Source organism: Physeter macrocephalus, chromosome 8, assembly GCF_002837175.3.
Source record: "Physeter macrocephalus isolate SW-GA chromosome 8, ASM283717v5, whole genome shotgun sequence".
Lineage (NCBI taxonomy): Eukaryota > Metazoa > Chordata > Mammalia > Artiodactyla > Physeteridae > Physeter > Physeter macrocephalus.
Window position 1 is genome coordinate 63,104,983 of NC_041221.1, and position 17,015 is coordinate 63,121,997.

At 37.5% G+C, this 17,015-nt stretch overlaps 1 protein-coding gene across 18 annotated transcripts in view; it reads right to left on the reverse strand.

Annotated features, from left to right (window-relative positions):
- Positions 1-17,015, reverse strand: part of PDE4D (phosphodiesterase 4D) — a 739,244-nt gene that overhangs the window by 364,059 nt on the left and 358,170 nt on the right. For 2 of the 18 annotated variants that reach the window (XM_024119262.3, XM_028492919.2), the window contains exon 1: positions 6,438-6,720. The exons of 15 other annotated variants lie outside the window; for them this stretch is intronic. In XM_024119262.3, the coding sequence (XP_023975030.1) occupies positions 6,438-6,526 (89 nt within the window). In that variant the 5' untranslated portion in view covers positions 6,527-6,720. Of the gene's footprint in view, positions 1-6,437; positions 6,721-17,015 lie in introns of those variants that run through there. One more of the 18 variants, XM_055086566.1, reaches the window with a different exon arrangement.

Here is a 17,015-nt window from a genome sequence, read left to right on the forward strand (position 1 = left end):
TAAACTTCCTTCTTAGAACTGCTTTTGCTGCATCCCATAGGTTTTGGATTGTCGTGTTTTCACTGTCATTTGTCTCTAGGTATTTTTTAATTTCCTCTTCGATTTTTTCAGTGATCTCTTGGTTATTTAGTAACGTAGTTTTTAGCCTCGATGTGTTTGTGTTTTTTACGTTTTTTTCCCCTGTAATTCATTTCTAATCTCATAGCATTGTGGTCAGAAAAGATGCTTGACATGATTTCAATTTTCTTAAGTTTACTGAGGCTTGATTTGTGACTTAAGATGTGATGTTTCCTGGAGAATGTTCCATGTGCACTTGAGAAGAAAGTGTAATCTTCTGTTTTTGGATGGAATGTCCTATAAATATCAATTAAATCTATCTGGTCTATTGTGTCATTTAAAGCTTCTGTTTCCTTATTTATTTTCATTTTGGATCGTCTCTCTATTGGTGTAAGTGAGGTGTTAAAGTGCCTCACTATTATTGTGTTACTGTCAATTTCCTCTTTTACAGCTGTTAGTTGCCTCATGTATTGAGGTGCTCCTTTGTTGGGTACATATATATTTATAATTGTTATATCTTCTTCTTGGATTGATCCCTTGATCATTATGTAGTGTCCTTCCTTGTCTCTTGTAACATTCTTTATTTTAAAGTCTATTTTATCTGATATGAATATTGCTACTCCAGCTTTCTTTTGATTTCCATTTGCATGGAATAGCTTTTTCCATCCCCTTCACTTTCAGTCTGTATGTGTCCCTAGGTCTGAAGTGGGTCTCTTGTAGACAGCATATATATGGGTCTTGTTTTTGTATCCATTCAGCAAGCCCGTGTCTTTTGGTTGGAGCATTTAATCCATTCACGTTTAAGGTAATTATCGATATGTATGTTCCTATAACCATTTTCTGAATTGTTTTGCATTGTTTTTGTAGGTCTTTTCCTTCTCTTGTGTTTCCCACTTAGAGAAGTTCCTTTAGCATTTGTTGTAGAGCTGGTTTGGTGGTGCTGAATTCTCTTAGCTTTTGCTTGTCTGTAAAGCTTTGATTTCTCCATCGAATCTGAATGAGATCCTTGCCGGGTAGAGTACTCTTGGTTGTACGTTCTTCGCTTTCATCACTTTAAGTATATCATGCCACTCCCCTCTGGCTTGTAGCGTTTCTGCTGGGAAGTCAGCTGTTAACCTTATGGGAGTTCCCTTGTCTGTTATTTGTCTTTTTTCCCCGCTGCTTTCAGTAATTTTTCTTTTTCTTTAATTTTTGCCAATTTGATTACTATTTGTCTCGGCATGTTTCTCCTTGGGTTTGTCCTGTATGTTACTCGCTGCACTTCCTGGACTTGGGTGGCTATTTCCTTTCCCATGTCAGGGAAGTTTTCGACTATAATCTCTTCAAATATTTTCTCGGGTCCTTTCTCTCTCTCTTCTCCTTCTGGGACCCCTATAACCATTTCTTTTCATTCTTTTTCCTTTATTCTGCAGCAGGGAATTCCACCATTCTGTCTCCCAGGTCACTTATCTGTTCTTTTGCCTCAGTTATTCTGCTATTGATTCCTTCTAGTGCGTTTTTCATTTCAGTTATTGTATGGTTCATCTGTGTTTGTTTGTTCTTTGATTCTTCTAGGTCTTTGTTAAACATTTCTTGCATCTTCTCGATCTTTACCTCCATTGTTTTTCCGAGGTCCTGGAGTACATAGCCCTCTGCCTTTTCATCTTGTCTATCTTTCTGTGAATGTGGTTTTTGTTCCACAGGCTGCAGGATTGTAGTTCTTCTTGCTTCTGCTGTCTGCCCTCTGGTGGATGAGGCTATCTGTTCAGATATTATTTGATAACTTTATATTTTGATCGATCACTAAGCCCTGTTCTTCTCCCAATTTACAAGTGTTCTTTCTTCAGAGGAAATTCTGAGTTGAGTTCAATGAGGCTAGTTAAGTCTATTGGAATGACACCTCTCATTTTGGAACTTCTCCTTGTGTGGTGATGAGAAGATGTGATCAGGAAATGGGAGGTGGCAAAGTGACTAGAAGTCTAGCCTCTAGGACAGTCTGCCAAGGTTCAAACTTGGGCAAGTGTCTTAAACTCTCTCTGCCCAGTTTCCTTATTTGTAAGAAAAAGGCAACGCCAGTCCCCCTTGCGCGGTTGTTTCATGGGGTGAAATGAGATAATGTATGTAGAGCCCTGGGAACACTGTCTGGCACATAATAAGTTCCCAATACAATTTAAAACTTATTACTCTTACTCTGGACTTCTGACCACCTGTGTGTTGTGTAGCCTCTGATCCCTGAACCTGAAATTTTTCTCTTATTTGGTGGTAATTATACCCATCCTCTTCACTTACCCTAAAAAATTGAATGAGATGAGCTACGGAACAGAACACTAAAAAGAGCAGTTATTAACACCTGTTACATCTGCAAAACTTTACAAAAAAATTTTTTTAATGCCATACAACAGGAGGTGCTAATGTGATACTTAGAAAGTTACCTCCTAGCTTACTGATTTGTGGGTGGCACTCCTTTCTCTTTCTAAGACTTGGGCTCTAGCCAGCATTTTCTAGTGGGCAAACTGAGGTTTAATTTGACAGCCATTGATGTGCTACACTTCGGTTTCAGTAGGAACAAAGAGTAGCTAAGAGACAGTATTTTCCAATTGTCCCTGCAAATAACTGCTACTTAAAAATCTCCGGGTCAAAGTTGTGAATTTGAGCATAACTGTCCAAGATTTGCACAGGAGGTGATTTAACTTTATCTAGCGTTGTTTGTTTCAGCAGATAGTCAATAATGTAGTATATTCCATGACGCCTATTAGTGTAAGGGACAGGAAAAGTAGAGCATACTTTGTTTCTGGCCTGTGGGATGTTAGTGAAATCACCTCTACCCTGCACTTCAAGGTACCTTGGATGGTGTTCTCCTCTATTTGTACAATACCCACTCCACAGTCCCCATATAATATGTTCCTCTTAACATTCCTTTTTTGAGAAGACAGAAAGCAGAAAGTTTTGTGATTTGTTCTGGTTGGAAGACAAGACCATCTCTAGAAGAGTAACTTGCTATTTCAAGTTTCCTTGACTGTTACTGTAACTTTAAACAATAACATTTTTGAAAAACAAAATGTCCTAGTGTTCCCTTGGGGAGCTGTCAGAGCCCACCAATCTGCTAAGTACTAGCTCCTTGTTCGTTCTTCGCTTCCCATATCATTTTCTTCCCAATTTTTTCAGGTACTATATTCAAACCTACAACATGAGTTCACTCACTGACATTATTTTCTCAGATCTAACATAAGCACATCATTCCCCCCTCTCTCTCCTCTAAGACAGACATGAGAGGTGTGGCTCTAAATTAATGATTGATTCTTATTCCAGGTCCACAGAGGAAAATTAGCCTCCTTAGGATGTAATCCTCTTTCTCTCTCTGTCTCTGACTCTCTCTGTTTCTGCATCAAGTCCAATTTAGCTTAATAAGCTACATATTAATTATATTTGGCTTTCTCTGTAAGTACATTTTACCCATAAAAGGCAAAAACTCGCCACTGCTGAAAAACGACTTTCAAATCTACTTTAAGCATAACTACCCAAGGTTGTATTTCTCAGGGATCAACACTCATCAAATACATATGATTTACTGTTACTTTAAAAAATCAGACTCTTTACAGACTTGGCTTTCCTTCATCCTGAATTCCACCAGGGAGTGAAAACAATGCCAGAGACAAATATTCCAGCTTAAACCCAAGTGTATCACCAGTATCATGTGTAATATCCATTCAATCTTCAAAGAAAAAAATAACACTCTACTAGACACGTGTGGGGATTTTACAAAGTACAAAATTATTTTTATTAAACAAACAAACATGTAAAGGAGAAACTCAACAAAGAAATATTGGTTAACACCTAGTTATTTCAGTTGCTTCAATAGTGGAATTATGTCTAAAGCCTCTCAAAGGTCAAGATAAGCTTAAGTTACTGCCATGTTTTAAAGATCTCCTATATTAAAAAAGAAATGAAGAAATACAAAAACTGGGTTGCAAAATTGTGGGATAGTTTAAATGTTTACATCAAATAGCTGAACACTTTTGACTCCAGGAATGCTGTGAAATGAAATCGTGCCATTCAGAAATAAATGTAGAATGTGTGTTTGTGTGGGGAGGTGGGTGTACACATGCATAAATACTTGGACTCATGGTGCATTTGAGGTGGTGTGGTCTGTTAAAAGTTCAAAGCTGTACAATAAGCATCTTTCTTTCATTATTGTCAGTATATTGCTGTGACTGAATGCATACTCTCTTTTTTTTAAGCACTGAGAGATCTCTGAAAATGTGACATGAGAGTGTCCAACTGCTGTCCTAGCTCCTTAACCTTCCACTGGACTCCTGGCCTATAATAGGCCCTGATCATATCAGCAAGTTGATTTTACAAATAAAAGGGTGACACCAACTAAGAGAGTGTAGCAAGATGCTTCATCGAACATGCATTAATGGCATTCTCCTCGCATGTAAGGGAGCCTCTGGCCTCAAGGAATTCATAGTCCAAAGGGAGAGAGAAAATAGGATCCACAGAACAATGAAGACAGTACATATAAAAAATTAATTATTTTATGGGCAATTAAGATTCAAATTAAAGGCAAATATATGAGGGACAAAGTCTCTCAGGTTTCAAAGGAGATTGGTCGATGATGGCTATTCTGGATGTCACCCTCACCTCTTAAACTCATTATGAAAGAAACTTGTCAGAACTACAAACACAGGGCACTTAAATACATAGAAAACTCATCCTGAGACATTCCAGTGCTTGTTGTATTTCTGAAAGGATCAAACTGACCATGGAAAAGGAAAATATCTTTGGCATACCAAGAAGGCAAATTTCATAATATATCTACAAATCATACGGTAGTGCTTAAACTCTGCATTTCCTGAGATTTCTGAAATTCTTTAGTCCAACACACTATTGTTTTCACCTTACCCAGCAGTTTGATATTTATGATATTTAGAAATTTGTTATCAGATCTCAATGATAAGAAGTGTCTAGAAACTACCATCTATTGGAAATATGCACAGTAATGTTTACAAATCTTTGATGAGCATACATCTTAGCACATAATAAGCATGAGATGCAAATAATAAACATGAGAAGTGCGTTCAGTAAAAGTAAAGCATAGAGTAGGCATATAATTTCTAATGTTGAAGCAGAGTCTTAACTGTAACAAATTAACATAATTAATAAAAATAAATGGTATTTATTTTGTTTTGAAGTAGAAGTAGATGTACATCTAGTAGTAAGGAAGTACTACTTACACCTTTAACTGCCAACTTTTATTTATCCCTTTCAAAGTTTGCTTATGCATTTTTACTAGGGAATTTTGTAATTTGATTCCTCTGATTTTATAGCTCCCTAAAATATTCCAAGGGTACTATCTTTCACACTGTCTAAAACAAATAAATAATTCTTGTGAATTATTTTAATCTAAATTTTGAAAATTTTCTATGCGAGTAAATCAGAACACATTTTAATCCAAATTTAACACATACTTTTATAAAGGGCTGGTAGTTTCTACATATGTTACGTTTGGTCTAAAGAAGGAAGACCTATTCTTGAGATTTTGCAGACAATTTCACCTCCATTTGCTATTGGTGAAATAGCGTGCAGTGCTACAGACTAACCAATCAGAAACAAAAACTGTGTGAAGAATCAATCTTTTTCTTGTAAATATCTAAAACCACTAGAGCAAAGAAGGAAATCAAAGATTTTTCTGTCTTCTGTTTTTCCTAGTTATTTGATCAAAATAAGCTAACTTGGATGTAAAGCAAAGCTGTAACTGACAATTTATTGAGGTCATGAGGTCAAGATTTTTCATATGATTTCTACAGAAATCTTTAGACATAACAGATTAATAACATATTTACTTCAATTTCATAGTTTCTATTTCTCCTGGGCAACATTAAAACTCTGACCTACAACCTAGACCACAGAGATAGTTTCCACTTTTTCATGTGAATGAGACCTGAAACACTTATAAACAACACAGCAGTATTTTGTTGTTGTTGCTTGTTTGCTTGCTGAATCAAACTAGAGCCCCTTCCTTACATTTAAAGGATTAACTGAAGGTTAGTATGACCAATTCTGGCTACATTAAGTCCGTTCGGCTGGCTAACACACTTGTTTTCCAGATGCCAGTCACAGGAATGCTTTTATAAGTTTACCATTTAACTCTCAAAATCAGCTTTTAGAGTTAGTCAATTTCCTTCTCCTTCTGTGGGTTCCCAAATACTCCTGTGTTAAGGTTCACATCTTCTTAGCTCCTATTCTGTATATTACCAATTCATCCTGCCAATTTAATGCAGTATAGGAAACAGAAATTAAACAGATCAACACAGGGCAAAGACTTCTTTGCAGGGGTCCTAAAGCTACAGAGGCTGATGAAAAAAAAACCTCTTCCTAGCCACAGAAAGAAAGAGCAATACCTGTAGGACTTTGAGAAACGCAATCTTGTCTTGACTCTTGTGGAGGGTCCTGGCACTGTGACTCCCCGAAGATCCCAAACAAAAGCCATGTGTAAAGAAGTTGGCAGGATCGCTGGCAAGTCAGAGTGGATGCAGGGCCCTGGGGCCGGATGGCCCCTGGAGGAGCAGGAGGCACTTGTGGCCAAGGGAGGGCATTTCCTCTGTGCGGTGCTCTGTGCTGCCAGGGAGGTGGCGGGTGGCTGAAGCAGGACTGGAAGAGGTGGCTGGGACTTCCTGCTGCGTGACACTCACACTTTGGGACACAGCTTGCTTCACTTCGACTTTATCTGGTTAATAACGTGAGAAACGCTCCCTTGCAAATTTGTTTTTAAATATAGCCCTGATTAAACAGCACAGTCACATGCCACTCCTGGAAAGCACAACACGCACACACGCACACACACACACACACACACACACACACACACACACACACTGTGAAAGGCATGATTGAAGTGTGAAGTTTAAGAAAAAAAAGTAAACAGAGGGCCTTTGTTTTTTTTTTAAAAAAAAAAAAAAGTAAATACATGCCCATGACTGGGAAATTCAACAGAGATTTACTAACTTTCACACAACTAGCCGCCAAATATCATTTTCCTTATTTCAACTTCTCTTAGAAACAGGGATGAACATAGTTATTAGCAAACCTCACACAAGGATTTAATGATCTCGAAAGACCAGCGCCTCCCTGCAAGTCAGCTTGAGAAGAAAGCAGGCAGATCACTTTCAGTGCTTTTGGCAGCTTTTCCCTCAAGGAGATCCTGTGTCACCTTGGAAAGTGAGTTATAATGCGAGACTTTTGACAACAGAGATCAATTTTCTTGCTCATTTTCTACTCCCTAGAAACATTTCTTAACTGTCTGATAAGTCTCTTAAAACGAACTTCTTTCAAATTAAATAAATGATGGAAGCCACATAGAGCCCTTCACATAGTTTACGAGTCCAGCACATCTCAGTGAGGCATCTATTTCAAGAGAGTATGCTTCAGGAGTCAGAGGACCCCAGTGCTGTCATAGGTCCTCACCACCAAGTGCTATTTAATGTTAACAATGTGGCATAATTCCAGTAGTCCCTGTCCAAACACTGCCCCGCCTGTGACCTCAACTATAAACCAAGGCAGAACTCCACTTCTCTGGGATAAGATTAGAGAGGAGTGGAGTGCTCAGCAGTGATTTAACTCCCTCTGGACTGGATAAATATAAGCAATAGTTTAGCTTGGTGAGCACCACCACGTCTGCCAAATTTGGAGACCCCCTGTAGCCAAACTATCTCTTCTTATATACCCAAGGGGTCCAAACTATTCCCGTAGTTTCTGTAAAAGCTCAGGTCAGTAAACATGACACTTATTTTCACGACAGCATCCAGCACACCAGGGGTTCCCGAGAACATTACAGGTTCCATATCAGCCTCGGGAATGAGTAATAGAAGACGTTTTTATGGTTTCACCTCTTTGTTATCTGACAGATGGGCTAAAAGAGGGTGAGTGATAGCTGACTGAACAGCGGCGACCTTGGAGGAACCAGGAGTTCAAAACTAAACACATTCTCTCCGAATCAACTAGCAATATTTTCATGCTTCACAAACTACACCCTTTTGCTTTTGTATGTGGATCTCCATTTCACAGGAGCAAGACTGGTGGTCACCTTCCTGGTATTCTTTGAAAGGACAGAGAAAGTGTCCATACTTACCCCAGCCTGCCCTTCTGGTGTATGAAATTCCACCATTAGCACTTTATTCCTGTATTCTATTTAATTCCCACGTCAGGACAGCTCTTAGGAAGTGCAAACATTCCTGGCAGAGCTGACACAGAGCTGAACAAGTCGGGGTTGAATAGAATGGCTTCATCTGAGTCTGAAGCCAGACAGTGGAAGAAAACTGGGAGTCTGGGTGAAGAGGGGGGATGTCTCTGAAAACTGGTAGAGTGGGAGGTGGATTGGCATGAAGGGAGGGAGGGGGTGGACACAGAACAAGTAAGAGAATAGGAGGGAAGGTATTGGCAAAGAGTTCCTTCACTCACCTTCCATGCAATACAAAGCTCTCATTTTATCCAGTGGCATTTTAAATTTTGTAGGACAAATAGCGCATCACTGGTTTTTAAATATGAAAGCTGCAGTCCATATATACAACATTGGAAGCAGAAAAATATTGTTTGCATCGTTAGCCCAAACGCACTTGTCGTGGCAAGGTGGACCCTGTCTTCCCAGCCAGGCTAAAGCCAGCAACAGGCATTTTGACCGATGCTTGTCTTTGTTCATACCAATTTACATTTTGAAAAGAATGTTCTGTTAATTGATATCTAATTGATGAAGTATAAGGGCATAATAATAATGCACAATGAAGGTATTATAGAATGTTTACCTTCTTCTAAAAGAAATGGAAGGAGATGCAAAGTTGTCTTTTTCATTACTGCAGAAACGTTTCTTCTTTTCCCTCTCTGCTTCTTGAAAGCAGATATCTAGAACAGTTAAGCAAGATCAAAACAATGGAACTATAAATGTGAAATGATGAGCAGGAAAATGGAAACTTTGGTCCTTTTTCCTAATGTGAAATTAGATAAAGATACAAGAAGTATCTGCCAATGTTAATGTTATTTTCTCCTTAAAAATAATTACCACCTCCATCCCATTTCTTCTGTACGGTTAGGCATAACCCACCCTTAGGTGCCCAGGTCTCAGCAAGGTCACGGAAATAAACTAGTTATTTCTGAGATTAATTATAAGCAAAGTTAAGCCTTGATTTCAAGTATAAATATTAATATTATTTTGAGGGATTGGCTAGTACTTCACAGACATGAGAATTTAGGCAATTGGAAACAATAAGAAAATTAAATAACATGTTTGCTAGGATGAACCTGTGCTGTCATTTGTATTTCAAACAGCTGTTTATAACTTTCACTTCACATGTACTAAAGGATAGAGAAGGAAATGAAGTAGAATCTTTTGAATGTTTTAATTTGTCATATTAGTAAGCATTTATTTCCCAGAAGTTGTTTTTGGAAAAGCATGATTGAATGTCAGGGAGAGATGATCCACCCCTGACACAAACTCTTCTTTTACACGTTGGAAACTAAACTTATATGGCAGGGAAAACCAGGTTCTGAAATCTAAACTTTGCGTTCACCCAACTGCTATTCACATAATTCCTAACCTCTCCAAAATCTCAAGAAAATGCCTGCCTCCTGCCAATAACGTAGATCTTATGTTTTGCAGAGCTCTAAATAAGGCATTTTTGCCTCTTGAACACTTCTGGGATTTTGGTTCCAAGATTCCAGATGTTAAAATGCAAGTTTGGGGTTTGATGTTTGACACAGAAATGTAGAATTTCCTTTATAGGAGATGGCTACTATGAATCAAATCTGAAAATCCCAAATTTAAAAGTAGGAGAATTTAAACATAAGCCACATAAGCATTTATTTACACACCAAGCCACTATCTCTGATAGGTGGAAGGAGAAGTTTTGAGCTAAACTTCAGAGAAACAGACAGTTAAATTAATGGGCTTGTGTGATGTTGAAATACATTGCCTCAGGAAACCAGAGCAGGCAGAGATATGGGTTCAGGATAATGCAGTATTTTGAAATAGCTGCTGGTTGCAGACTCAAAGGCAGCAGAAGTTAATGTGGAAGCAAGCAATTGCATTTCGTTTTCACGTTATCAGCTACCTCTGATAATCGTTTCATCATAACAATTCGATTTTCAGGGTGATCTGTTGCAAAGGAGTGTGCCGAAAGGAAATTTAACAAGCGGACTTGTGCATTTCTGAAACCTTATTCATTCCATGTAAGTAACTGTGGATTAAACAAGCCCTCTTATTACACTAATACAGTATCATCATCAACTATCAATTATTACTCCAAATGGAAATGCTGCAAAATGACGCTAACATTTTCTTTGAAATGCTTTCAAATAGTCATTCTAAACTTTATGTGCGTCTACTTGATTTAGAGGTGAATTATTCCATGTTCTGAAATGAAGGAAACTTCGGAAACTGTTTTTTATGAGCTGTAACCCAGGGGAGTGCTAACAGAATTGAAGGTACCCCATAGTCTTAAGAGCATTAGGAAAGCATACTCTGCATATTAATCTGCTTCAAATGCATCCTTTATTCATATATATTCCAGGACACAAACAGGAATAAAATGTAATTAAAGAGCTAAAATTATGATTATTACTATTTCATTTTGTTACAAAATTTTTTAAAGTTCTTTTTTATTGATGTATAGTTGATCTACAGTGTCGTGCTAGTTTCTGCTATACAGCAAAGTGATTAAGTTATACATGTGTACTCATATGTATACATTCTTTTTTATATGCTTTTGCATTATGGTTTATCACAGGATACTGAATATAGTTCCCTGTGCTATACAGTAGGATCTCGTTGTTTATCCATCCTGTAAATAATAGTTTGCATCTGCTAACCTTAAACTCTCAATCCATCCCTCTCCCACCTCTCCTCCCCCTTGGCAACCACCAGTCTGTTCCCTTTGCCTGTGAGACTATTTCTATTTTGTAGATAGGTTCATTTGTATCATATTTTAGATTCCACATATAAGTGATATCATATATTTGTCTTAGTCTATCTGACTTCACTCAGTATGATAATCTCTAGGTCCATCCATGTTGCTGCAAATGGCATTATTTCATTCTTTTTTATGGCTGAGTAGTATTCCATTGTATGTATGTACCACATCTTCTTTATCCATTTATCTTTGGACATTCAGGTTGTTTCCATGTCTTGGCTATTGTGAACAGTGCTACTTTGAACATAGGGGTGCATGTATCTTTTTGAATTATAGTTTGTCTGGATATATGCCCAGGAGTGGAATTGCTGGATCATATGGTAACTCTATTTTTAGTTTTCTGAGGAACCCCCATACTGTTTTCCACAGTGGGCTACACCAACTTACATTCCCACCAATAGTGCAGGAGGGTTCCCTTTCTCCACACCCTCTCCAGCAATTGTTATTTGAAAAGAGCTAAAATTATTAAGACATAGAATAAAATAAATGACAAGGCATGATTAAATATAAGAATAAAAGATAAAATAAAACTGGATTGTGAATCAAAATTCTTTGTTATACGCTCAAGGTTTCTATCTACATGTTTTAGGAATGTTTTAGCAATTTGGAAGATAATTAGGTCAAGCCCTTTCTATCAGTAAGGCACTGAGTTCTATTTAAACACTTGGGTAAATGAGGGTTGTAGGGAAAAAAACAGGGAGGAAGAAATGAGAGGGAAGAGGAAGACGTTTTATGCTTCTTAAGTGTCTAGTAAGTGACTGACAAAGTCCTAGGAGACTTTTTTAAGTAGTCAACAGGAAATATTTCTAGAGTCACATTCTTTAAAATTTGAAATTAGTATAGGCTAATCACTTGAAATAAAGAACTAAACATGATGTTTTAAAATGTGTGCAGAAGTCTTCTGGCGTCAGTAAGTGTTTGTCTAAATTTCTGTATATGAAGATTTTAAAAGTCAGAAAAATTTTATTTTCAATATTGTACTCATGATTGAAGACTGAAAAAAAATCCTCCTTAGTTATGGACTGGTGAGTGAAAGGGTGGATACAGAACTTCCTCTTGAAAGCCACTTCCTCCAGGAAGCCTTCCCTGCTTTCTCAGACCAAGGGATGTCTCCACAGCACTCTGCACTTTAATCTTTGTCACTGCCAGCACATTTGCAATTACTTTTTCAATGTCTGGCTTCCCTGACAGACCTAAACATCGTGAGGACATAAACTGTGTCTGCTTTCCTACTGCATCCTCTGTGTCTAGCAAAATAAACAAGTCACAATAATTCTGTTTAATGAATCAGTAAACCAATCATCTCAGGACTTCTTGAAAATAAGATGCATCACCTACATAGGTGCCCCTAAATAGGGGCAACAAATTTCACCATGGGTAATTTAGGTGGGACTTATGTATTTTCTCTTTCCTTAGATGCACCTCTGACAAAGCCACAACTGTAGCAATCAATCAATTAAAATAAAATAAAATAACAAAACAAGAAAAACCACTGTCATTGTTATGACCAAATGAATACAGGCCTGTCCCCAGAATTGTTTGTTTGTCTGATTTTTGAGGAAACACCATTGGGCAAGTATTCAGGGAAGCCCCAGTAAGGGAGATTAGAGCCACAGTTATGCTATGAACTTGTCATATGACCTTGAGCACTGTTGCCTGACCTTGCTGAGTTCAGTGTCTTATCCAAAAGAGAACCATTGCAGAGTTTTTGAGATGAATGGAGTACTTTACATAAAAGCATTTAGAAAATGTCACCCCAGATTTTAGGCACTACTACTAATGTTGATAAGCTTTTTGGAGAACTAGAAAAACTATTATCCATACTGTTAGAAACATTTCTAGTTTTAACAATTGTCCTCTAAAATGGTCACTTCATGAGCATGGTAAGTCGGCATATCATTTAACCAGTTTCAGAAGGGTAACAGTCTTCAGTTTTGATTGTCCTTTTTCCCCCCATTTGAAATGTTTTATCCTAAGTGTGTAAGGACAGAATATCAAGCTGCTACGTTTAAAGGTTAATCTCATAGCAAAATTTTAATGTTTATTTGCAGATTGAAAACCCTCTACTGGTTCTGTTTAAAAAACTGAAACAAACAAAAAATTAAGTGGCAAGGGATTCTACTACAGTTAGCCGATGGAATTTTTCTCAATTCTTCAAAATCCTGGGCTTCACCTAAATATAGAAACATTACCATTTATTTTTTGAAAACTTATGGGATCCTGAAGACAAGGTGTTTAATTGGAAAAGCATCTGCAGAGCAGCACTGATTCCAACTCATGCTGCTCTCCTTGTTGACCACACACCAAATAAGGGCAGAAATGGCCTCTTTGAGATTTTTAGAATTATGTTAACAAACAAGAAAAGCAGTGATGGAATTACGAGGCTGAGAAACAAAACTACTCCCTTGGGAGAAAGCAAAAAGTCCCCAAATACCATGAATCTCTAAATAACAACAATCTCAGGCTTTCAACTTTAGCAATAGGAATTTTTTCCATGACAGTGTTCAATATCTCGCTAAATCTGGGTATCCATTTATTGGAGCCAATATTCATAAACTTCCCATTCCTGGGCACTTATTGCTGACCTGACACCCCCAGGACGCCTTCCTCACCCTGCCACTCCCCATGTGCTGACTGATTCTGTGAAGTAAACATCATCATAAGGTCAGGGTGTATTTTTAATTCCTTATTTAACTATGACAATATCAGCTACTTATTTGGTATTTACAGTGTGATAAGAGCTTAACATAACTTATATTATCCTCACAATAATATACTGATAAGCTTACCTTATATTTATTCTGTTTTCTAGCTAAGGAAATGGAGGCTTAAAAAGTTAAAGTCATTTGCCCCTATGATCACACAGCCAATGAGTGGCAAATCTGAGGTTAAAATTGAGGCCTCAACAGTTGTGAAACCTAGGTTGTTAACCAGTATATGCCTAGACAATAAGTGAGCTAAGGAATGAATGAGGGAGAGTGGGTGTGGGTCTAAGTCGGTGCTAAGTGGCTAAGGATACAAAAGAAAAATGGTCCCTCTTTATAGAGGATTGTGACAGAAAACATCTCACCTCATAAAAACATCTCTGTGATCTAATGGTGGTCAGCATTTCCTCAATAAAATGTATCAATATTGCTCACAACATTAAAGCTGACTAACGGTCCCTTGGCATTTTTCTTTTACAGATAAAGGGGGACAAAAAAGAAAGCCGTAAATAGGGTGCTCAGTTCTGGAATATTCCAGAATGAGTTGAATTACAGATGGCGAAAACACAAACTTGATGAGCCATATAAAACGTGTTTCAGAAAAAAAAAGGAGAATATGGTTCTTGCCATATCAAAAAGAGATGTTTTTCCAAAACAGTATTATGAAAATTTTCAAAACTTTAGAAAAGTTGAAAGAATTCTACAGTGAATTCTTACCTAAGCTTTGCAGCCACCACTGAGGTTCTGCCTGTAACATTTAAGAGCTTGCTTCTTAACAGGTGATTATCATATTGGACTTGAGCAATGAGAACTATACTGTTATAGTGAGATTCATCTGAACAATATGCATGGTTTGTACCTGACGTTGACCTACGTTTAAGTCTCTACGCTTTCATACTGAGTCTATTGTAAAGTGTGGACTTTGTATAGGCAAAGACAATGCATTTGTTAAATGTAATGTAAATACCATAGTGTATTTGAATTCCTAAATCTTACTAACAAAAGCAAATTAATGACTACACAGTAAATGTTAAAGATCTGCTAAAGATTATGAATTATCAAAATCAATATCCATTTAGGTGATAAAAGCTGTCAATCATGAGCTCTTATTCCACATTAGTCCTATGTAATATGTTTTCTGGATTGTTTCATACAGGGTAATTCTTAGTAAATTATGACTTCAGTCAGGTGATTAGAAATGGGATAATTGGGCATATTACACAGTTTCTGATATTGTACAAAATACCCTATAAAATCTATGAATCAGGAGCTGTTTCAAAAAATGGGAACTTTGGTTTTTCTCTGGATTTTATTTTGTGTTTCCTTTTGTTATATTTTTAAATGAGTATTATATCAGTGTTAGGCCTAGTGTGTTATGGACAAGAAAGAGACTCTGTTTTGTTAAAAAAAAAATCCTATATCAGTGAAACTATTTCTTTTTTTTAACACCTTTATTGGAGTATAATTGCTTTACAATGGTGTGTTAGTTTCTGCTTTATAATAAAGTGAATCTGCTATACATATACATGTATCCCCATTATCTCCTCCTTCTTACATCTCCCTCCCACCCTCCCTATCCCACCCCTCTAGGTGGTCACAAAGCACTGAGCTGATCTCCCTGTGCTATGTGGCTGCTTCCCACTAGCTATCCATTTTACATTTGGTAGTGTATACATGTCCATGCCACTCTCTCACTTCATCCCAGCTTACCCTTCACCCTCCCTGTGTCCTCAAGTCCATTCGCTACATCTGCATCTTTATTCCTGTGCTGACCCTAGGTTCCTCAGAACCATTTTTTTTTTTTTTAGATTCCATATATATGTGTTAGCATACGGTATTTGTTTTTCTTTTTCTGATTTCACTCTGTTAGACAGACTCTAGGTCCATCACCTCACTAAAAATGCTCCATTTCATTTCTTTTTATGGCTAAATAATATTCCATTGTATACATGTGCCACATCTTCTTTATCCATTTATCTGTTGATGGACACTTACGTTGCTTCCATATCCTGGCTATAGAGCTGCAATGAACATTGTGGTACATAACTCTTTTTGAATTATGGTTTTCTCAGGGTATATGCCCAGTAGTGGGATTGCTGGGTGATACAGTGGTTCTATTTTTAGTTTTTTAAGGAACCTCCATCCTGTTCTCCATAGTGGCTGTATCAATTACATTCCCACCAGCAGTGCGAGAGGGTTCCATTCTCTCTACACCCTCTTCAGCACTTACTGTTTGTAGATTTTTTGATGCTGGCCATTCTGACTGGTATGAGGTGATACCTCATTGTAGTTTTGATTTGCATTTCTCTAATGATTAGTGATGTTGAGCATCCTTTCATGTGTTTGTTGGCAATCTGTATATCTTCTTTGGAGAAATGTCTATTTAGGTCTTCTGCACATTTTTGGATTGGATTGTTCGTTTTGTTTTTTTTTTGATATTGAGCTGCATGAGCTGCTTGTAAATTTTGGAGATTAATCCATTGTCAGTTGCTTGGTTTGCAAATATTTTCTCCCATTCTGAGGGTTGTCTTTTGGTCTTGTTTATGGTATCCTTTGCTGTGCAAAAGCTTTTAAGTTTCATTAGGTCCCATTTGTTTATTTTTGTTTTTATTTCCATTTCTCTAGGAGATGGGTCAAAAAGGATCTTGCTGTGATTTATGTCATAGAGTGTTCTGCCTATGTTTTCCTCTAAGAGTTTGATAGTGTCTGGCCTTACATGTAGGTCTTTAACCCATTTTGAGTTTATTCTTGTGTGTGGGGTTAGGGAGTGTTCTAATTTCCTACTTTTACATGTAGCTGTCCAGTTTTCCCAGCACCACTTATTGAAGAGGCTGTCTTTTCTCCACTGTATATCCTTCCCTCCTTTATCAAAGATAAGGTGACCATATGTGTGTGGGTTTATCTCTGGGATTTCTATCCTGTTCCATTGATCTGTATTTCTGTTTTTGTGCCAGTACCATACTGTCTTGATTACTGTAACCTTGTAGTATAATCGGAAGTCAGGGAGCCTGATTCCTCCAGCTCCATTTTTCGTTCTCAAGATTGCTTTGGCTATTCGGGGTCTTTTGTGTTTCCATACAAATTGTGAAATTTTTTGTTCTAGTTCTGTGAAAAATGCCACTGGTAGTTTGATAGGGATTGCACTGAATCTGTAGATTGCTTTGCGTAGTATAGTCGTTTTCACAATGTTGATTTTTCCATTCCAATAACATGGTATATCTCTCCACCTGTTTGTATCATCTTTAATTTCCTGCATCAGTGTCTTATAGTTTTCTGCATACAGGTCTTTTGTCTCCTTAGGTAGGTTTATTCCTAG